The sequence below is a fragment of the Hypomesus transpacificus genome, unplaced genomic scaffold, assembly GCF_021917145.1.
Source record: "Hypomesus transpacificus isolate Combined female unplaced genomic scaffold, fHypTra1 scaffold_84, whole genome shotgun sequence".
Lineage (NCBI taxonomy): Eukaryota > Metazoa > Chordata > Actinopteri > Osmeriformes > Osmeridae > Hypomesus > Hypomesus transpacificus.
In genome coordinates, this window is record NW_025814038.1 from 801110 (window position 1) to 823819 (window position 22710).

Sequence of the window (22710 nt, forward strand, 5' to 3'; positions counted from 1 at the left end):
CAAGTCACATGAGTTCGCTTCCGCTTTTCATTTGGGCATCCCCTCTATGCCTCGTTAGCACCTAAGACTGTATATAAAGAAGTACACGTACACATAAACAAATAGCATTGCCTTTAATTAAACAAAGTTTCAAATGTACATACATTTACAAAAATTAGTGTAAAATATTTAAATATTTACACAAATATATTGATCTTATTGTTCTCGGAATACCGTGTAGTCACTATTTTCATTGTTTATTTCTTAGACACAATTGCAATACCAATGCATGAAACAGCACATTTATCTAAGAAATAATGCAAATCATTATTGCTGATAATTTCTCTATATGTAGCGATTTTAAAAGCATTTATCGCGTTTTTCTTTTGTAACAATCTGAACTGAATTGAACATTTCTTTAAAAACTTTCACAGAAGATAAGATTTAAGACTTTAAAGTTTTCTTAGGGACATATTGAGGGTTGGTTGGATTACAGTCTACACACAGCTCATTACAGCATGAATTAAAAAAAGCTACCTTACACAAACTTATGCTTGCTAAAGCAACTTCCTCTAAACCTGGGGACGGGAAAAAGTATGTTTCACAGTCACTGGCATAAAAATGACACCCTATTTCAACAATCCAATCCACCCCTCACACTCAGAGCAGACAGCGTTAGTGCACCATAGTTGTACAGTTGGACGTCAAATCAAATTTCCTTTTTGTGTTCGTTTTCAAGAATCATTCACAAGGTTTCCAGTCCGCAGTGAGGAGGTGATGCCTGGTTCTTCTGGAAGTCGGTCGAGCAGACCCATCAGTGGGCAGGCTGCTTCTGGATGGCTGTGCCCAGACTCACGCCCTGCCCTTGACCTTCTTCTGCAGACGAGTCCTGGTGGGTTCTGTGAGGACCAGGGGCTCCTGGATGACCATGGCTGGGTACCTCCTCCCCACCAGCTCCACCTCCACCTTCTGACCCACGGAGCAGAGCTCCACAGGCAGGTAGGCGAAGGCCAGGCTTTGCTGGGAGGTGTAGCTGTAGGCCCCGGACGTGGTGTTGCCCACCACCTGGCACCAACACACAAACACACAGATGCACACACACACACACACACAGATGCACACACACACAAACACACACACAGGTGCGCACACAGACACACACACACACACACACACAGACACACACACACACACGAAAAAGCAATCCGACATGATGGTTATGCGTACATCAGATATGTAGAGAGACATCTAAATCACCAACCCTCTCCCACAACACTTTCACCTGAGATAAACAACTTTTACACCACCTGGAAGTCTCAGTTCTCACCTTGCCATTGAGCCATATGGTCTCGTTGCCCTCGGGGTCGACATCATCCGTATCCATGGAGATGTATGACAGCTTCCTCCTCAGGCCCTTGGCCTTGACCTCCTGCAGGGCTGCCTTGCCTATGAAGTCTGCAGGCTGGGGGGGGGGGGGGGGGGGGGGGGGGGGGGGGGGGCGTGACCACAACATGTAATTTTGGCGACAGAGACAGAGAGGATGACCCATACCTTTGTCTCAACACGCTAGTATCAGTTCAGTTTATTCATCCCTTAGGAAGTTGGGCAGTGACACAGATCAGTGGGTACCTTGTTCAACTTGATGAAATAGTCCAAGCCAGCCTCCAGAGGATTGGTATCGCAGTTCATCTAAGATTAGATAAACACGTCAGTTTAAGGTCCTGTGTGTGTGTGTGTGTGAGATAGAGAGTCTGTGTGCTTGTGTGTCTGTCTGTCTCTGTGCTTGTGTGTCTGGATGTGAGGGTGTGTGGGTTTCAGTGTGTGTGTGTGTATTTCTGTGTGTGTGTCTGTGTGTGTGTGTGTGTTTCAGTGTGTGTGTGTGTGTCTGTGTGTGTGTGTGTGTGTGTACCTCGGCCCCCCAGCCTCTGAAGCCCTTCTCCAGCCTGAGAGAGGACATGGCGTAGGTGCCAAAGTGATCGATGCCCTCCTCCTGTCCTGCAGCCATGATGGCCTCGTACACAGCTGCCATGTTCTTCTGGTCGATGTACAGCTCCCAGCCCAGCTCCCCTACACACACACACACACACACACACACGTCAGCAGGTTTTGTGGATTTGTGTCTCAGTGAATGTGTGTTATTTGGGTGTGTAGAGTAACTAACACGCATTAAAACAAATTCTGTGTGTGTCTGTGTTAACAGTGCCTGTGTGTGTGTGTGTTAACAGTACCTGTCTTGGTGAGTGTCTGTGTCTGGTTTAACAGTACCTGTGTGCGTCTCTGTTAACAGTATGTGTATGTCTGGTTTACCAGTACCTGTGTAGGAGATCCTAATGGCTCGAAGAGGAACACCAGCCAGCTGGATGGGTTTGCAGTGGAGGAACTTGAAGCCTGCGTCACTAAGGTCTTCCTCCGTGAGCTTCTGTAGAACCTTCCGGGAGTTTGGCCCAGCGACACCCAGCACTCCCATGTCCTCGGTCACGTTAATGATGTCCACGTCATAGGCGCCATCTGCTGCCTCTCGCTCTATCCACCTGCACAGACGGATCAGGTGTGAACGCCACGGACAAGACTGGAACAAAAGCTTCTCTACTTGTCCCCTTCCCCAATGCACTGCTCTCCCTCGTCCCTCATCCTCTCTCCTACATCCTGTCTCTTCTCTATGTCCTCTCTCCCTGAACTTCTCTCTCTCTCCCTCGTCCTCTCTCTTTCATCCTCTCTCTCTCTCTCTCTCTCTCTCTCTCTCTCTCTCTCTCTCTCTCTCTCTCTCCCTCTTTCTCTTTCTCTCTCTACACGGTTCTCCTCTCTCATTTTAGGCATGATGGGATTTGGCGGGTGACCAGGCGAGAGTGGGCTTCACATACTGCAACTCTCCACCTTGCAGCTGTTTTTTTGCTACCACTAGGGGGCGATACATGACATTGGAAAGCAGTGTCTCAGACGGTCTGAAAAAGAGTTGGGTGCAGAGGAGGAATTAGACGTTTTCTGGAATATAAACCTCTATTGTGTCAGTGTTGGCTGACTGTCAGAATTGTATTACAGTATATGGGACAGCATGGGTCTACTGTACACCTGGGGGGTCTGGGTGTGGGGGTTTGGGGGTCTGGGTGTGGGGGTCTGGGTTTGGGGGTCTGGGTGTGGGGGTCTGGGTGTGGGGGTCTGGGTTTGGGGGTCTGGGTGTGGGGGTCTGGGTGTGGGGGTCTGGGTGTGGGGGTCTGGGTTTGGGGGTCGGGTGTGGGGGTCTGGGTGTGGGGGTTTGGGGGTCTGGGTGTGGGGGTCTGGGTGTGGGGGTTTGGGGGTCTGGGTGTGGGGGTCTGGGTGTGGGGGTCTGGGTTTGGGGGTCTGGGTGTGGGGGTCTGGGTGTGGGGGTCTGGGTGTGGGGGTCGGGTGTGAGGGTCTGGGTGTGGGGGTCTGGGTGTGGGGGTCTGGGTGTGGGGGTTTGGGTGTGGGGGTCTGGGTGTGGGGGTCTGGGTGTGGGGGTCTGGGTGGGGTCATGTAACCCATTGGTGTTTGGGTTTATCAGTAAATCATTTGAATGTATGTATTAACTGCTTTTCCATGCCTTTACAAGGGTGTTTCCCTCGTGTGTGAGTGAGTGTGTATGTGTGTATTTGCATGTGTGTGTGTGTGTATGTATGTATGTGAGTGTGTGTTTATTTGTGTGTGTGTGTATTTGTGTGCGTATGTATGTGTGTGTGCACGCATGTGTGTGTGTGTCTTTACCTGAGGTCGTGCAGCTCCGAGCCTGACCCCGTGATGAGGAAGTATTCCCCAGGTGCCAGCTGGGTGATGGTGACCTCAGCGTAGACACTCCCAGTGGGGGTCAGCATGTGACTGATGTTAGTCAGGCCCACCTGACCACACACCACCGCACAGGGGACAAAGGAGAGTGTGGGGGGGGGGGGGGATGAGAGGAAGGAAGTGAAATGTTGGTCTAACAGTGCATAGGTACATGAGTACTCCGAAGCAACAGTTGGTGTTAGTGAAGGGTCTAAGTGAGGGGTCTGCAGTGAGTGGTCTGCAGTGAGGGGTCTGCAGGAAGGGGTCTGCAGTGAGTAGTCTGCAGTGAGGGGTCTGCAGTGAGGGGTCTGCAGGGAGGGGTCTGCAGTGAGTGGTCTGCAGTGAGGGGTCTGCAGTGAGGGGTCTGCAGGGAGTGGTCTGCAGTGAGGGGTCTGCAGGGAGTGGTCTGCAGTGAGGGGTCTGCAGTGAGGGGTCTGCAGTGAGGGGTCTGCAGGGAGTGGTCTGCAGTGAGGGGTCTGCAGTGAGTGGTCGGCAGTACCTTGGGCATGGTGTTGGCAAAGAGGCGGTCTAGGAGCTTGTGTGAGTCCTTGCCCTTCACGATGAACTTGCCGAACGGCGTCAAGTCGATGACTCCCACCTTCTCCATCACCAGCTTACACTCCCTTCCCACAGGGCCAAACCAGTTGGTGCGTCTAAAACTGGGCCTAGGGCCAAGCAGAAGATGAGGTGGTTATTCACGGTCTGTTCCTCAGTTGAATATCATGTAAAAGAGAAATGATGATAATGATCTCACTCAATTTTACTGTTATATTAATGCAAAAACAATCAAAAGAGTGAGAAAAAACATGAAGGAATCAAGTTAAGGATTCTGTCTTTGAATCTTTTTAGCCAGGCTTGTAACTACATGATATATTAAACGTCCCATGACACATGACTGGGAACAAAATGGATGGAACAGTTACATAACCAGAGCCTCATAATGCCTCTGTACAGACCCGTTAACAGCTTTACATTCGGAAAATTGCATTTCCACACACCAATTAATGAAACCGTTGAAACCAAAGTACTTGAATCCCACAGCCTAAAGTCAAGTCATTATTTGGTGATCGGCCAACTGCATCTTAACCCTTAACCCCGAGTTTATTGTCCAGTTTATTGAGGACTGCCATCAGTCCGTCGTGACGAGGACAGTATGGTACAGTCATGCTCCCTGGCTGCCTGCTTTGGGGAACGAATCATTTTCTCTAAATGGTTCTTTTGTGTCTGCTCAAAGGAAAACGTAAATAACCAGCTGTGAGCTCATCGTCTTGTGCCTGGGCCGAGGTATTTACTGGGACGGAGTGAGTGTGTGTGTGCGCATGCGCCTGAGCAAGGGGAAATTTGGCTTTCCCTCTATCCAAAAGAGAAAGAACACAGAGTTCTAGAATGTTAGAACACATGCAGGAACATACAGAAGTGCAGGATGAAACCACGTGACCACACTGCCACTATCTGCAGGACGTTTTATCCACAGTCTGTGTGTGTGTGTGTGTGTGTGTGTGTGTGTGTGTGTGTGTGTGTGTGTGTGTGTGTGTGTGTGTGAAGGGGGTTGCATCTGCGTGTATGTGCCAGACGTGTGATAATTCTCTGGTGTCTTCACATGTAAAAACAGGATATGGACATTGGAAATGGACACAGGACCCACACACAAAGGAGACAGTGATTGGCCAGCTGCAGCTCTGAATGTTGTATGTTTTATGTTCTGAAGTCACGCTATTCTGTCTCGCTGAACTCTAGCTGAACTCTAGTATACCACCCTGCCAGCCAGGAACCCCCCTTGCCTGGCACCCTGGTCAGGGGGGTGCGATGTGGATGCAGAGCCTCACGTATTGAGGTACATTTTACACACCAGTAGGCTTGCTTACGCACACTTTTCACACTTTCCCTACCGTCTCTAACAACCACCAGCCTGGGATAATCCAAACGCGTCTCAATGGCTACTCTCTCCACTCCTAATGCTAGCTGGCACGGCAGACAGAAGATCATTGCTACTGCATGTTCTTCCCAGAAGGGATTGTTCATGGTATTTGGCTGTCATACAAAACCATACAAAAAGTCTTCCTCGATTGAGTGTGCTGGAGAGTATTGCAGTGTAAATGCCAGGAGATGCTACGTGGAAGGAAGTGCTACATGCTAGGTGATGCTATTAGCTAGAAGATGCTACATGCTAAGATATGCTATGAGCTAGGAGATGCTGCATGCTAAAATATGCTATGAGCTAGGGAGATGCTACATGCTTAAGAGACCGTATGACCTAGGAGATGCTACATGCTAGAAGGCTAGCCGCGGGAGCTTTACTTGTATCCGGTGTCGTCTCCTGGTTTGTAAAACCAGTGAGGTTGCTCCCAGCCAGCGTGGAAGCCCATGGAAGCCTTCCCCTTCATCAGCTCGTACACCCCACTGGTCCTGCTGGTGGGCCGCCCAGCAAACCTCTCCTCCTTAGGGTAGCCGACTGGTGGAGGAAGGGGGAGGGGAGGAAGGGTTGGAGAGAAAGAGGGGGCGAAGAGTGAGAGCGGGAGGGGAAGGGTTGGAGAGAGAGAGAGGGGTCGGAGGGGGGGGGGGGAAAGAGAGATCGAGAGAGAGTGAGAGGATGGGTCGGGGAGAGAGGGGGGCAAGAGACAGAGAGCGAGGTAGAGAAAAAGTAGCAGAGAGAGAGAGAGAGAGAGAGAGAGAGAGAGGGATCGTGGGACGAGAGAGATAAGAGGGAAGGGAGTGAGAGAAAACAACGTAAGGGAATTTTGACGATACGGAAGCGATCAGACCGTGGCTGTTCCTACATGTGGCTGTACGGTACGTGGCTGTAGCGGCTGTAGCGGCCTCCCTCATCCACTCACCTACGTTGTTGAAGCCATAGGATTCCCTGGCCTTGGTACACATGTACGGTACGGTGGTCCACTTCCCGTAGCGGTTGGGGTCGCATTCGATGAGGTCGTAGGGCGGCTCTCCAGTACGGATCCAGTCACTCAGGAATTTGCCAATGCCTCCAGCATGGATGACTCCATACCTGGAAAATCAGGGACAAGAAAGAAAAAAAAAAACGAAAGACAAAGTGAAGCAACCCTCGAAGTCCGAAGTCGTCATCATCCAGAAGGAGAGCAATGTGAAGACACCCACACGTAAGGCCAGTTCACTCTGCCCCGATAATGTCCAACAAACACCAACGAACACCAGACATTCCTACTGTTGGTTGTTGGGTTTAGAATGTTCGGAAAGATAACTGTCATTTTCACACTGCCCCAACAAATGCCACATCGCACCAAACCAACACACCCCAACGAGTGTTGGCTGTTGCTGTTTGTTGGGCAGTGGACTGGCCTTCACACACGCTTCCATGCTCGCACAATGAAACGCTTTCTGCTACGCACCCGAAGCCGATGGCGGTCCAGTAGTTGCGTGCTCCCTGGTGTGGCCCCACCATGGGCAGCAGATCAGGGGTGTAAGTGATTGGCCCAGACACGATGTTGATGATGTCAGCGTCCTTCAGCACAGGAACCATCTCCATGGCCATTTCCACGTGATCCATGATCCTGTCCAGATCCGACTCAAACAGCTCCTTACCGAAACCTGGAACACACACCACACACACACACACACACCACACAAACACACACATAGTGGCAGATACATGCAGCGATGAGTAAGACAGAGAGACAGACATGAACACATTTAAAAAAGAGAGTGGAATGATTAATAGTGTCACATAGTGTTACATTTGAGTCATTTAGCAGTCACTCCTCTCCAGAGCGACTTACTTAGTCTAGCGCCGCCAGGAATCGAACCCGCAACCTTCTGATTACTAACCCGATTCCCTAACAGCTCAGCCACCTGACTCCCATGTGTTCTAATGTTATAATTTTATTTTAGATTTTAAATTTAAATAATGTGATATGTACAACACATTATTAAAAAATATCTCATTGTGTGAAACTGTCTTACTGCACTAACAAACCGATATACAATCTTTTAAGCATAACCAAGTTCATAACTAATATTTTGGCAGTTTAAATCCGATAGGGGCCTTTTTCCGCCGCGTAAACAAAGCGATCGCCAGGTCGACCGAGAGATCCAGACCTGGAGGGACTCCGTCCGTGACCCAGGAGTCCTGCAGCACCATCTTCTCCTCCCTCTCGTAGGGCCCAAACAGCAGGCCGTCCCTCTCCTGACGCAGGTAGTACGAGCCCTCCAGGTCCCTGATCACCGGAAGCTCTGTCTTCAGGGCCTTCACCTCGGGCACTGTCGCCGTCACCACGTACTGGTGATGGACGGGGATGGTGGGGTGGTCAAAGCCAATCAGCTGGCCAACCTCCCGGGCCCAGAAACCTGTCGGCCAATAAGATAACACTGATTAATTATATGCAAGGTTTTAGCGCATTATACTGAGAAAGAGAGAGAGAGAGAGAGAGAGAGAGAGAGAGAGAGAGAGAGAGAGAGAGAGAGAGAGAGAGAGAGAGAGAGAGAGAGAAAGAGAGAGAGATTGAGAGAGAGAGATAGATAGATAGATAGATAGAAAGGAAGAAAATAAAAAAGAGAGAAAGAGTGATATATAGAGACAGCATTGTGGTAAGATGCTAGGTATATATGCAGTGCACAGCAATTGGTGCACTATTTCAGTCTCTACCACAAGGACAGGATAGCACAGACAAGAACGAGTCTTTCACAATGTTAAAAAACACAAACACGCACACTCTACTAATTCACTCCTCTTAGCACGTGCAAAATCAGGATCTATAAGATTAAGAAAAGATTTCTGAGAGGTTGTGTCTATGCTCAGAATGTACCAAGCAGATGTTTGACTGTATTCATTCAGTTGCCAATGCAGGAAAATGGCCATCTGCTACAAGCTGGTAGAAGCTGGGCATGGTGAGAGTCTCCCTCCTTTAGAGAACACTATGTACAGAGTACAGTACATCTGTGTGGCCCAGCAATAGCATTCAGATTAAAACTAACAGGGTAAAGAGTCGATTCACTTTGGACCCACGATTCTATAGCACAGTCTCTGTATTTCACCTCTGATTCAATTTCCCCGAAGAATGTGAAGTCACACTCATTCTGTCATCCGTGTTTGGCTCTCTAGGAGCATCTTGACAGAACCATCCAGTCAGCGGATGAGCTCCACATATGGAACCCACTCGCCAGATGATCTGATTGACTTAGGTTTACTCCAGCTAAGGGTGATGGGAGTTGGGTAACTCACACACAGAACCTGGCCCAGCCTCATGTCCTTTTGAACATCTTATTATCTAGCAGCCCAGGCCGGTCTGGGCAGAGTTTAGAACACGAACCACCGCAAACATAAACACTCACTAGCAAGATTTTGTATTCTTTAACCGCTCACCGTGAAGCCAAATATCCTCTAAAAGAACGTCAAATATCTTTGGGGTGAAAAATAAGACGCTATTTATTTTTCGCTGACTGAACAGACAGAGGTGTGCTGCAGTGCTGGTACGGACCCAGATAGCAGACACTATGATTTGTGGATGTCAGAGAGGGACGTGTGTGATCTGAAACACACATGTCCCTCTCTGGAAAAGAGCCAAATCACCAAAAGTTTTCTGTCCACACAGTGACTACTGGTCACAGCCTGTCACAACCAGTTAGGAAAATGCCACATGCAGACCCAGTTGTTGACTTCTATTGACAACTACTTACTGTCAAAGTTCCAAACGGGTCTTTTGACAGTTGACCCTCGACAACTGTACACAGCATTGGATTGGTTTCAAGACTTGTTTGCATTCTGTAGGTTACACCCCTCTAAAGTACCCAAGCAAGGCTATTACTGAAAGGTACAAACCTTTAAAAAAAAAACATTATGGAGAACATGTGACATTGTGTACTTCAGCTCTGAAACCTTCTCCAGCGGTGTGCTTAGGATTCATACCCGCGGCAACGCTACACGTTACGCAGGAGAGAAGGTTATATTCTGGTTGACAAACATGGTTTCTTACACGTTGTGTTCGCGTTCCATGTTCCATGTTCTCTGTGCAGTCCCCTGAGGCTTCTGGGTAAAGAGGTGGCCCTGACCTCGAGGGCACAGTCTAGGCCGAAGCAGGCGGTTTAGCAGCACATGTTTACCAGAGCCCAAAGACACACAGGGTTGATTCACGGGCTCGGTCAGGAATAGCACCCATGAATGGGTTCTGTCATCCAGCTCAAATGGAGCTCCATTTGAAGCGGACCATGCCCTCTCCAGGTCTTTACAAACCCCCTCCTCCCTCCCTCTCTCCCGCTCGCATGCGTTCAGAGATAACACGATGAGGTAGGTACTCTCTGAAGGCCAACGTGTTTTTTGCTCTCCGTGTGAAACACTGCTTTGTCTATTTTGTCATATTTTTATTTGGTCACTTTTCGTGAGATGGCCTTCTAATGCAGCTCTCGAGGTAGAAAATTAGCACGTAGAAATGAAAGAGCGTGACTTGCTTTCTCCTGTGTTTCAAGAGATCCTCTGTGACCTGCAAAGGTTCAAGAGATATGCTCTTCTGGGTCTTCACAGGTCATACTGGTGAAACAGATTGAAACATGATGACTACTCAGACACCAATTCTGAGAACTCATCCTGGGCTCTGGTTGGTCGAGGTGCCCAAAACAGGGTTCAAGGGGTAGCTGTCATGTTTTGAACACTTGAAACTCAAGATGACCCGAGAAAGAAAAGAGGAACAGTTGAAGGAGGAAAATATGGAAGTGGGAGCAATAAAGAGAGGTGAAAGTAGACAAGCATGAAGGGGACGCCAAACTTGAGAAAAAGACAGAAAAGTCTTTCAAGAAAAATATGAAAAGAAGAGACATATGAGTAGGAGGGGAGGAGAGAGGTGGGGAAGAGGGAAGGAAGGGAAAGCAGGACTGGGTTGAATGTGGGAGTGAAGGGAGTGACAGAGAGGGAGATTGGTGTCTCTCAGGAATGCTTCACCAGAACCTCAGGATCTGCTTTCACATGGGAGTTATTTCTGCTGTGTAAGTCACACACACACATATGCACATACACACATTCCCAGTAACCCACCAACTTATTAAAAAATAGTCGAGCAAGGGTTTGGTTGTCCGCACTAGAGGGGCCTGAGAGGGGGAGGAAGAAGAAGCTGGTCGTCATGCATGTGCACCATCACTTTTTGTTATTGCCTGTAATTATTTTGTATTATCCGGACGGAGCATGACATAAATAACTAATACTAACCGGAACTGGGGGTGGTTTCATTACATTAAGCATCGTCAACTGTGGGTCTGAGGCAAGCAGACATATTTCAACATTCAAGAGATTCCAGATCCTGTTTTTATGCTCTTATCATACTTGGTTGCCCGGTTACATCTTCATTCTCAACCTCATAATTGTTATCCTATTTGAGAACAATCCCACACATGCAAACAAAGCTCTCAAAACGGAATTCCAACCACAAAGAGAGACAGCAGTTTTAGAACATGAGGTGCAAAAGAGGCAACAGCTACTGTGAGTGTGAACCACAAGACTTCACTCAAAAAACAAAACAAAAAAACAATTGAATTCCCAGACACTGTGACCATGACAATGTGTCTGTGTGAGGGGGAGATACTGTTATACTGTATTACATTTTCATAAAACACGTCTGTCTATTAACAGTCTAATCTAACCACCAAATCAACTTACATAAAACTGTGAATTCGTAAGGCACAGAACCAACAAAAACACACACTTGCACACAACCACACAGTCTACACACAAAGTCAAACACACAGACGCACGCAAACAAACTCATACCTCGATGCACAACCAATGGCAAAGCATACAGAATTCAGCCTACAGCATTTCCCTGTTCAAAACAAACCACAGGACTGTCCTGTATTAAGTCAAACTGTCAATCCACAGCAATGAGGCAGTGCGGTTGTGTAACTTAACCTGTCCTCGCAATGTACCCTGACAAAGTAACTGAATCTAGCCATGGCTCCATGTTTCTCTGCAACTTTCTCTTTTCTGCCCAACACCATACAGACTACGTAGCAAAAGCTGTATTCCTCCCCCATGCTGTGTGCTTCATGCAATGCATTGCCTGAAACTCTAGAGACTCCAGCATAGCAATGACTTCACCGTGGCATCCTGTCTCATCTGAAGGAAATACCACTGTAGAAGCAGGGCCAAGTTTTACAAATCCTCAATAAGATGCGAGGCATTCAACACCTGCTAACAATCAATCTCTTCTTGTGCTAGCATGGATGCTAAATATCTTTTTGTCTAATGTTCTGGACAGTTTTTTAACCACCCTCCGTGTGGAAGAATAGAGAGTGAATGTGGTTTTAATACAGAGAGCACCTCAACAGCAAATTCATGAAGTTGGAGTACACATCACAGTTTGCAGAGAACAGCAGTGGAAACCATAAGCCTGCCTCAAAGTATTTCCTCCAGAAAGAAAGAAAAAAAAACTTAAAAGTCTGTTGAAGAGGTGTGCTCAAGCTGCCTACTTGTGATTGGATAAAATCTGAACCGTTGGCCTGTTTGGATTGGCTGATGGGTAAACTGAGGGCAAGAGGCCAGAACAGGGCCACAATATTAATGACTTTAGCAAGGCCAGAGCAAATGTACAGCTTGGAATCCCTCAGGAACTCATAAAACACAGAGAGAGAGAGAGAGAGAGAGAGAGAGAGAGAGAGAGAGAGAGAGAGAGAGAGAGAGAGAGAGAGAGAGAGAGAGAGAGAGAGAGAGAGAGAGAGAGCGAGAGAGAGACTGAGCAGCCAGCTGCAAATTGGGTCAGTTATGCAAGTGAGTATGATAGTAGAGACAGTCCCCTACACATTGCATTATAGGACAGTACAGTTTTCATGGGTGTGCTAAATCACTTTTAGCCCTACTTCGTCGCGCCAAGTTGGCTAATAATATTCTTGTGATGCATTATTGTTTGTTCATCACCTTCACATTGCAGGATGGCCATCTGGTTATGACTCCTTAAAACATTTTTACATTCAGCCTTCTTTGACAGGGGTCCTCTTGGACCGATCACTTCAATCCTAGAATGGGATCTGGACAGTGAAAGTTTTATCTATACTAAAACCAACTGCTACAGGAAGATATAATCGCATATTAAACTCTGAAGGCATTAAGAAAGAGGGGGGGGGGGATAGGTGAATTCCTGAACTTTGCTTGATCAACAGGCACAGAAGTGAAAATGCAGTAGTGTTTGCCAACAAAATCCTCACAGAACTGGTATGACCCGGTTCAGAATACGAAAAGCCGCTCCAACACTGTCCTGTTCGGCCAAAGGTCCCTAATAGATGACATACCCACAACAAGCCCACTCAGACAGGCCTGAGACAGACACAAGACACCCTCTTAAACAGTTTCATCAGCAGTGACCTCGAACGCACGAAGCCTCGGTAACAAATAAGAGTCGTGTCGTGTAGGGCGACAGGAAATGTTGCAAAAAAGTGAGGAAGAATTATAGGGTAGAGGTGCCTTCTTGATAAGCCAGTAGACCATCTGACTTGGACTGAAACTGGGACCTTCCCAGAATCATTTGGAAAAAAAACAGTAATTGAGCTTTGTTTATTGGGCCAGCAGACAAAATGTTTCTCAATGTGCTTTCTGTGCAATTTCCACCAGAATCTGTGATTATATCAACATTTGTCGAGAGGGGCATAATCCTCCAAGATCATCTGCTAAAATGTGACACCTCGTGTTTCTCTCTCACGCCCTTTATTGTGTTGCTTGTGCAAGAGAGCACACATGATTAAACATGCCAGGGCACAGGTTTGTCAGACCCATGACAGATTGTTTAAATAACTTGGATGCAGCCGTTAAATATAATTATGTAAATAAAAAGTGTTTGGAAATATTCCAAAGTAGTTGTATTGTTTAAGTAGTGTTCAAAAGTATTTCGAAAGTCTTCAGTGTTTCCATGTGTACTGAAACCCTACGGCCCTCTCACATGATCAAAGCGTCTACGAAGCGCGAGTGCTGAAATTTCTCCAGGCTCCTAAAACACCGACCTGTGGCGTTGACGATGCGGTTGGCCCGGATGGTTCCGTGAGGCGTCTGCACGTCCCACCTGCCGTCGGAGGTCGGCGTGAGGCCGGACACCGGCGCTGGGTTGTAGATCTGGGCGCCGTACATTCGCGCCCCGGCTGCCAGCGCCATGGTCAGGGAGTAGGGGTCGATGTGGCCGTCGCCCGGGTTATACAGACCCGCTATCACCTGGGAGGAAAAATAACTGTCAAAAAAATTTCAGGAAGATTGACATTTAGTCATTTAGCAGACGTTCTTATCCAGAGAGACTTACAGTAAGTATGGGGACATTCCCCCCCGAGGCAAGAAGGGTAATTCCTTGCTCAAGAACACAACATAATTTTGCACGGCCTGGAATAGAACCAGCAACCTTCTGATTAATAGCCCGATTCCCTAACCGCTCAGCCATCTGACCCCCGTTTACCCAGTTGATAAAACCGACAAGTCGTTAAGCAATTACTTAAGCTTGTTCCCACAAGCAATCTTCCCTGTGCGATAACAAAAACAAGCCACTCGCTTTTTCATCACCCTAATAACAAAGAACTCCTGGACCGAATTCGGACCCTTAACATTTACGACATGAACAGAGATTAGTGTCGTTCCCAGCTGAAGGGAATATATGTCCAGACCTTGTCCATGTTGAGCAGAGGGAAGAGCTCCTTGATCCTGTCGGGCTCGATGAGGGACTGAGGCGTCGGGTGCCAGTGTGCCCGGCTCATCTGGTACCTCAGCTCGTCCACCCTGACTGGGGTGGAGGCGATACGAATGCTGCCTGGCTGGTGGAACCCCACAGCCTACAGGTGCAGAGACAGACGTAATAACGATGATGGTGCAGAGACAGACGTAATTAACAGTTAATCCTATTTTTATTGCTTTCCTACAGGTACACCTGCACTTAGAGATTAATGTTGTGTAATTTTAACTTGTTTAACTACATGCTCTTATGGTTTCTTCCCTTCAGCACTATTTTTTGGTTGTTCACAATATGTACTTCTTGTTTTTGACTAACCGCAATGCTGTGGGGCTATCTTGTTGTTATTATCAGTGACCTATGCACTTTGTAAAGTTCTCTCTTGGAAGTCGCTTTGGATAAAAGCGTCTGCTAAATGAATAAATGTAAATGTAATGTAATGACGATGATGAGACATCTTTTCCTAAGAACTCAGAGACGCTTTACAGAGTTTACACACAAAGTCAAATCCTTAAAGCCAGGCAAAGGCAAGTGTGCGTGTGTTGTACATGTCTGTTCACACACACGCGCGTGCACAGACACACACCATGCAGAACTATGAGGGTCATTAACATGCTCCCATCTGCTCAGATCAGAATACATGATGACATGTGTGTTATGACGTTGCCGGGGACGTTTCTCGTACCTGTCCAGTCTCAGCCTCCAGGCTCTCATAGAGTTTGATGCTGTAGTAATGAACCTTCTTCAGATTGATCCCAGGATGGTAGTATGTGGTCAAGCCAGCCTGGAAAACAGACGGTGTTGCCATGGGTGATTTCGTTTTATGTTGTTATTGTAGAGTTTAGCAAAAAAAATAGCCCATAGTTTCAGATAGTGCCGTAATACACATCAAGATTAACATCTTCCCTGCATCACAAAATTGCAGTAATCTAGATATCACCATCTGTCTCACACAAAACAATCTCTCATAACAGATTCTAATAACATAACAGTATTGGTCATTGACTATTATCTCAGGGGTAACATGGTCCGCACAAACATTATTGACTTCCTGTCAAGGGTACTCTAAAACCAGGTCAGAGGGGTAACTGTTTAACACCTGCGTCAGTGTGCCTAGATTCAAACCTAGAGAGTACTGCAATGAGGGCGGTTGGATACGACTCAGTCCTGTTGACCTCTGACATTTTTGGTGCGCATCGGAGGAATGTGTTGACTGTGCTAGATACAGCTAGCACTACTACCAGGAAAAGGTGCTCTGAGGAGTGGGCTGGAGGGGAGGTACAGGAGGTCAGAAGCAGAAAAACAAGTAGGTCAGGTCCACAGCTGCAACACTGATACCAAGTCAGTTCTTTGACAGCTGTCTCTGACGACTCTGGGCGGCTACTGTTACATGACAGGCAGCCTCAGTCTACTACTAAGAGACAGAGACTAAGTCCCTGTGTCTCTGTCTAAGCGTAAGAGAAGATCTCCCTTGTCCTATCCCCTGAGAGACAACCCCACAGTTTGGTTCTGTGTCTATTATCATGTGACCAGACATTATTTTGTCAGGATTTTTTTTATTTTTAATTTAAGTAATGCCCAAGAGAAACTGTCCAGCAAGTGCTTGGTTGCTTGGTAACCTACGGCGTGCCAGGTGGAGCCTGCTGTCAGGTCAGACTTCTCCAGAAGGACCACGTCCTTCATGCCACCTTTGGCCAGGTGGTAGGCCACACTAACTCCCACACAGCCTCCGCCGATGATGACTGTGTCGGCTGTGTCCTTCCATCGCTTCCCCAGCACTGGGATCCCTTCTCTGGGTAGTAGGAGAGAAGTGTTGGTTCATTGATCGACAGATTGATTTGTTGTTTTAGATGAAGTTTAGGGATTTGGGTGGATGAAGTTAACATTAAGAAGCATTGACTGCATTAATCAGACTATGAACACATTTATGACCTCATAATACCCCATGGAACATTAACTAACAACAGGCTTATAAAGTACAAGCATTCTGTCATTTATTTGCCACTTAATATGAACACAGAAGTAGAAGCACATGGTACAGTACAGCGACCACGTGATCTGCGGCTAAATCATTCTGACATGCAAATTTAATTGATCAATTGCTAGATTGAGAACAGTGAATAAATGTAGTTATAATCGTTTTGGCCTGTTTGGTGAGGACTCCAGTATTTGTGTTGATACAACGACAAAACAGTGGCTTATTTGTAATGTCGGGAAAACATTTTTGCACAGAAAAGTTTGTGTTTACCCATCCTCTGCACGTCTCCGTGTAGAGCAGCATATGGTCCTCAGATGAACTCGTGCTCTTCCCCGACAGGCTGTCAAATCTCTCCGCAAGTGAGTTTTAATAGCGTAAAATATTCTCGACATTTTCGAACTAGTCAAACATAGTCATTCCACTTTAGCGCATTCCAAGACAACCTCTCGCTTAAGCCCACGTCAACGTATAGTGCAGATTAGTCTATTTTCAAATACCCAATTTTGCATAAACACACCTATAGAGAACGCCCACTGCACCCAGTCAATTTTAACGCACTGAAACAGTACCCAGATTCTCGCTGGATCCTCCCCGTACGAAAGTTATTTACTTTACACCCTGCTTCTCCAAATGTCACCTATAAATCATTTTCGGGAAAACAACTGCATACTATTTTTTAAGAAAATTCTCAAATAGATGTAGTCCTATGATCCCATTGAATTGGATTATAAGATGATAATGAACTTACTATTGAATTCGTTACATTTAGGCTACCGCTTGCATAACACCGTTAAGTCAACATCATGGGCCAAAGCAGGTTGATATTATTCATTAACCCAGAAATGAGACCTCAGACAAACGAACGTCTGTTGGAATGATACTGATATCATAAAAATATCTGAAGTAGCAGACTTAATAAAATAATTAAGCTTATTTGATTTTCCTAAATGAAATGTTCAATAAGACCATGTAGCTTATCCAATTAATTTGTATGGGTCACTGCTGTTGCCAGGGTTTATATCGTAGTCCTTGGTCTGTTAGGGCTTAGTTCCAGTTTAACCTGGATAGGACTGGTCTTATTCAGCAGAAACAGAGGTGGCTATAAAGAGCTTTAAAAATGTCAGATGGAGTAGAGCTGTGAAAGGTGATTGTGTCTAATAATGACCACAAGACTGATTACACATCATGAAAACTGGTTATTTATAAACAGTGGAGCAATTCTGAATGTATATATTTCTGATGTTGAATAACTGTTTATATTCATACAGTAGCCTATACATTTTATTTTATTTACTATTTTGTGCACAGACACTTTAGTAAAGCGATCATGATTAACACAACGTTTGGACATTCATATATTGTCCTACTGAGACTTAGCTATTCATTTATGTACAGTATAATAGACAATGCTTTTGGACTTTGCAACCAAGTACTGCACTTTGTATTAGGCTATTTATTTTGTCCAATTGAGAGGACATCCTGGGCTTCCTAATGTAAACATTAAAATATATATTTTCCCCCGGGGTCTCGGGAGGATATTGTATTCCTAATACAGTACAACTGGGTGTGAGTTGGGGAGTGATAATGTACACAGCTGGATCTTTGGTAAGGCACAAAATGTTCCCTCTCATCCCCTCTGCTTCCCGTGGACACATGCAGTTGCATGACATCCCACCATCCCTCAAATCTGTCACAGCCCCATGACAAATCCACAAGCTGCAGTGGGAGGGTTGGGAGAAAGTTGGGTTCTTGCAATATGTGTAGATTTGGCGTCTCTTTGTTTGAAGTATTATTTTGCACGTGCTCCGTGTTGTTATGGACCGATTTTTTTCTTCCAGGGTGCAGAATTTCACTGATCATGAGTTAATGCATGAACAGCAGGCTATGTAGGCCTACAATACTTTGCCAAAAGTAAACAGTTTTGCTATAAATAAAATGTAGCCACATCGTTTCCAATTGAGTTGGACCAAGTAGCCTATCATGATGGAGCAACTAAAAAAAATGCGCAGAAAAAAACTTGGACATTAGCCAACGGTCTATGCATTTATTTCCTGTACAATGTACAATAAAGAACATCAAGTCCGATTTTGCACGTCGGCCTATAAAATGGAGGGAGTTAAAACGGTCAGAGGCAGGAGGGTGTGACATCAGGAGTTACACACCCCTCTCGCGGATTATAAAACGGGACGGATCCCTAAATCAAACCCTCTCCAAACTCAGAGGACAGCCTTGGTGTAGAAGAGGAGCGTCTCGAGGATCACCGCAACTGTTACCATGGCACCAGCGGGAGCTAAGAAGGTGAGATGCAAAAGAACAAGTTTGATGCTCAAACTGATCCTGCAAAATGTTAGCTACTGCATGCTTTTGTTCAAGTGAAGTTTTCTTCTGATACATTTAGGATAGTCGCAGTATTATGTACAATGTGAACACGTGCATTTTCACGTTGAAGAGGACAGAAAAGTCTGTGTTATTATCTGACGTCCTGACAAATCATGCATGCACATGTCCGTGCATGCACATCTGGCGGGCAATATTGATAGCCTATTTATTTCTCGTTTTATGTAGAACATTCTGGAGCGTCTGGATGGAGGTGAGATTGTCATTGGAGATGGAGGCTTTGTCTTCGCTCTTGAGAAGAGGGGCTATGTCAAGGCTGGACCCTGGACTCCGGAGGCCGCCGCCGAGAACCCGGAGGCTGGTAAGCGCGTGCAGCATCTCATCACTTCTGACTCAGTATCAACTTGCAGCCGTTTTGCAGTCGCATCAGGTTTTACCGGCATTTCTGCAACTAAAGCCTTGGCAACAAGTTGCGAGCTTGTTTTCCACAACATACAGAGTGAGGTAAATTGTGAAGTAATAAAAATGCAACCACAAAGCACATTTATCAAAGTGTGTCAATTTCATTACATACAGTGAGACAGCTGCACCGCGAATTCCTGAGGGCGGGGTCAAATGTCATGCAGACGTTTACCTTCTATGCCAGCGATGACAAGCTCGAGAACAGGGGCAATTCTCCACGCTTTACAGTAAGTATAGTCCTGCAGAAAAGCTGTTGAAATTGAAGGAATGAAAGCTTTTATCCACAAAAGTGCAACCTTTCAATGGTCATAGTAGGCAACCAGCTTGTTTCACCATCTAACTAAATATCAGTTAAATGAATGAATATATAGTTATTTGAATACAACCCAAAAGAAAACCACTCATGGGCATTTAAAACAACAATTTGAGTGCTTGAAATGTTTAATCCAAGCACAAACATCAACATTACAATAATACTGCATGACAATGAAAAAATTATCCCTTTGAACGCCCTCCCTGACCGTCTTAGGGTCCCTCAGATGACAGATGTTTTTAAAGGAAACCTAAAAACATTATTTATTGACCTTGATCTTTTTATTTTAATTATTAAACTTTGATTCTTTTTCATTTGTATACGAAAATGCTTCGTGGCACTCGGAGATTGCTTAAATATAGAGTGCAATATAAATACAATTTATTATTCTTATCACCAGGGACAGCAGATCAACGAGGCCGCTTGTGACCTGGCCAGGGAGGTTGCTAACGAGGGCGACGCCATGGTTGCCGGGGGCGTATCCCAGACGCCCTCATACCTCAGCTGCAAGAGCGAGACGGAGGTGAAGGCCATCTTCAAGAAGCAGATCGACGTGTTCATCAAGAAGAACGTCGACTTCATGGTTGCAGAGGTGATTAGGGCCTTGTGTTAAAACTCGGGTCAAGCATGCAGACATGCACACAACACAGTGTGGTCCGCCTGTGGTCTCATTTCTTTAGTGACCACATGCTCTGTGTGTGTGTGTGGGTGTGTGTGTGTCTGTGTGTGTCTGTGTGTGTGTCTGTGTGTGTGTGTGTCTGTGTGTGTGTGTGTGTGCGTGTGTGTGCGTGTGTGTGTGTGTCTGTGTGTGTGTGTGTGTGGGGGTGAGTGTGTGTCTGTGTGTGTGGGTGTGTGGGTGTGTGTGTGTGCGTTTCCTAGTACTTTGAGCACGTGGAGGAGGCAGAATGGGCCGTCCAGGTGCTGAAAAGCTCTGGGAAGCCAGTGGCTGCCACTCTGTGCATCGGACCCGACGGCGACCTTAATGGAGTCAGCCCTGGAGACTGTGCCGTTAGACTGGTCAGAGCAGGTACGCCAAGCACTCCCAGACTCCCAATAGAAGCTGAAGAGAAAAAAACGAATAAAAAAAAACATTGTCTTTTTGGCGGATGATATTTTTCTTTTTCTTTCTTTTTAATGTCTTCGTTTTTTGTTGTCTTGTCGTTTAACGTCGCATCCCTTCGGTCTACAGGAGCGCAGATTGTGGGGGTCAACTGCCACTTTGACCCCATGACCTGTGTGAAGACTGTGAGGATGATGAAGGAGGGAGTGGAGCGTGCTGGGCTGAAGGCTCACTACATGGTGCAGCCTCTGGCCTACCACACCCCCGACTGCAACTGCCAGGGGTTCATCGATCTGCCTGAGTTCCCCTTTGGTACTGTTTGTATTCAGACTCTCTCTCTCTCTCTCTCTCTCTCTCTCTCTCTCTCTCATACACACATACACTTGAGATGACAATGAGAAAATCGAGCTAATTCATTGGCGCGGGTGGGTGGTATTTATACCAAAGAGTGACTTTAACTTTTTCAATTCTGTCACACAAACACTCACCATGCACGTTCTTCTCCTCCGTCAGCTCTGGAGCCCAGAATTCTGACCCGTTGGGACATGCACATGTACGCCAGAGAGGCTTACAACACTGGCATCCGTTACATTGGGGGCTGCTGCGGGTTCGAGCCCTACCACATCCGGGCCGTGGCCGAGGAGCTGGCGCCAGAGAGGGGTTACCTTCCTGCCGCCTCCGAGAAGCATGGCAACTGGGGCGCAGGCCTGGAGATGCACACTAAGCCCTGGGTCAGAGCCAGGTAAGCTAGCCCCCCCCCACCCCCCAGGCTTTTATACATTGGTCAACATTTCCAAGTCTTGCTACCCACCAGGTGAGCAACGCCAACTGTTTCTCAACCGCCTGGAGAATATTCAGCGTCTTATCTTGTTTTGCTCGCCTCCACACCCCTCCAGGTCCCGTCGTGACTACTGGGAGAAGCTGAAGCCAGCGTCCGGCCGCCCCAAGTGTCCCTCCATGGCTACTCCAGACAGCTGGGGGGTCACCAAGGGCCATGCTGACCTGATGCAGCAGAAGGAGGCGACCAGCCAGGAGCAGCTGAAGCCCCTCTTCGACAAAGCTAAGGCCAGCCACTAAGCACTCCTCTTGGGCATCGGGAGGACCCCTGGAGGGGGGAGAGAAGGATGGCCAGCCAGACTGAATCTGGTCTCTTTTTCCAATCCTCCAAGGTGTGTAGTGTGAGTAGAGAATGGAGGATTACAGCTCACACACATTCCCTTAATAAGTTTACAAAACTGAAGTCATTAGATAAGTCTTTGTTTTACTTTCTAGGACCATTTCTTTTTCTGTGAATGACATTTTGTTCAGATTCATAGCATCTTCCATAGATTTGCCAAAACCTTATACATATTGTGATACTTTTCTGAGTACAACATAGTTCCATGTTCAATCAAGCAATAACCCATGAATAGTACTATTCAAACAAAGATACTCCCCAAGTGAAGCTTACCTCTGGAGTGTGTTATCAATATAATGATATTTTAATACAGAAAGCTTAGAGCACGTTAACCATAACTACTGTGACCACAAAGCTCCAAGAGCTTTTAAGAACATAAAAAGTATTTTCTTGAACACTCCAAAACATGCCAAAAAGTGCCAAATATTTTTTACCAATGGAAGTACAGTTGATTAAATCAATAAACCTCCACTTGTGCTTCAATATGTGTGGGCTTTTTTTCTGATTTAACACTCATGACAATGAAGGAGACATTAAGAATGACTAAGCAATAAACAGCTTGTATATAGAGATTTGTGGTCGAGCCACACGTTTAAAACCGTCTTGCCATAAAGGACCAATTATGTTTCGAAAATGTATCTCATTCCCATCTGGTAAATCTGAGGGAAGGTTATTGTATGTTAATTATTTTGATTCTGAATAAGAAGAAATGTCTGGCGTTCAGGTGACTAAGTCCTCATTCAGAAAGTCTTTGTCTCCATCTAGTGGATTAGACAAGAGTGAATCTGGAAAATGTAAATTAGGTACCATTAGGTACACACTTTTTAACTGAGACATATTGAAAATAGCAGTTAGTATGTCGTGTCTGTTTATTTTAAGCAATTCTATTTTATTTGGAATTTAAACTGTTGTAGAAATTGACCTGAAGATGGCAATGTTGTTCCGTACGGGCACAACAACCCCGCCGCATGTTTA

At 46.3% G+C, this 22710-nt stretch overlaps 2 protein-coding genes across 2 annotated transcripts; one reads left to right on the forward strand and one right to left on the reverse strand.

The window, feature by feature from the left end:
- Positions 1–98: 98 nt before the first annotated feature.
- On the reverse strand, positions 99–16960 carry dmgdh (dimethylglycine dehydrogenase). Its single transcript, XM_047017865.1, has 16 exons — positions 16657–16960; positions 16032–16200; positions 15094–15192; positions 14347–14511; positions 13702–13906; positions 7828–8076; positions 7122–7320; positions 6591–6760; positions 6055–6208; positions 4256–4421; positions 3700–3830; positions 2293–2510; positions 1889–2046; positions 1609–1668; positions 1307–1441; positions 99–1044 (listed from the first exon to the last, which is right to left on the reverse strand). Exons 1-16 carry the CDS (start codon positions 16776–16778, stop codon positions 832–834), a joined length of 2613 nt encoding a protein of 870 aa, XP_046873821.1. The 5' UTR covers positions 16779–16960; the 3' UTR covers positions 99–831.
- Positions 16961–18574: 1614 nt separating this feature from the next.
- Positions 18575–22218, forward strand: bhmt (betaine-homocysteine methyltransferase). The gene is made up of 8 exons (XM_047017867.1): positions 18575–18684; positions 18952–19084; positions 19300–19412; positions 19899–20090; positions 20378–20525; positions 20688–20870; positions 21072–21300; positions 21455–22218. Exons 1-8 carry the CDS (start codon positions 18661–18663, stop codon positions 21633–21635), a joined length of 1203 nt encoding a protein of 400 aa, XP_046873823.1. The 5' UTR covers positions 18575–18660; the 3' UTR covers positions 21636–22218.
- The last annotated feature ends 492 nt before the right edge of the window (positions 22219–22710 follow it).

What these genes read in the sequence shown, in the direction of transcription:
- bhmt (XM_047017867.1), top strand. Translation starts at nt 18,661, where the DNA reads ATGGCACCAGCGGGAGCTAAGAAG. An exon ending in CGTTAGACTGGTCAGAGCAG is followed by an intron (nt 20,526 to 20,687) that starts GTACGCCAAGCA and finishes TTCGGTCTACAG; the next exon opens with GAGCGCAGATTGTGGGGGTC. An exon ending in TCTGCCTGAGTTCCCCTTTG is followed by an intron (nt 20,871 to 21,071) that starts GTACTGTTTGTA and finishes CTCCTCCGTCAG; the next exon opens with CTCTGGAGCCCAGAATTCTG.
- dmgdh (XM_047017865.1), bottom strand. Translation starts at nt 16,778, where the DNA reads ATGTCGAGAATATTTTACGCTATTAAAACTCACTTGCGGAGAGATTTG. An exon ending in CGGAGACGTGCAGAGGATGG is followed by an intron (nt 16,201 to 16,656) that starts GTAAACACAAAC and finishes CCTACTACCCAG; the next exon opens with AGAAGGGATCCCAGTGCTGG. An exon ending in CAGGCTCCACCTGGCACGCC is followed by an intron (nt 15,193 to 16,031) that starts GTAGGTTACCAA and finishes TCTGTTTTCCAG; the next exon opens with GCTGGCTTGACCACATACTA.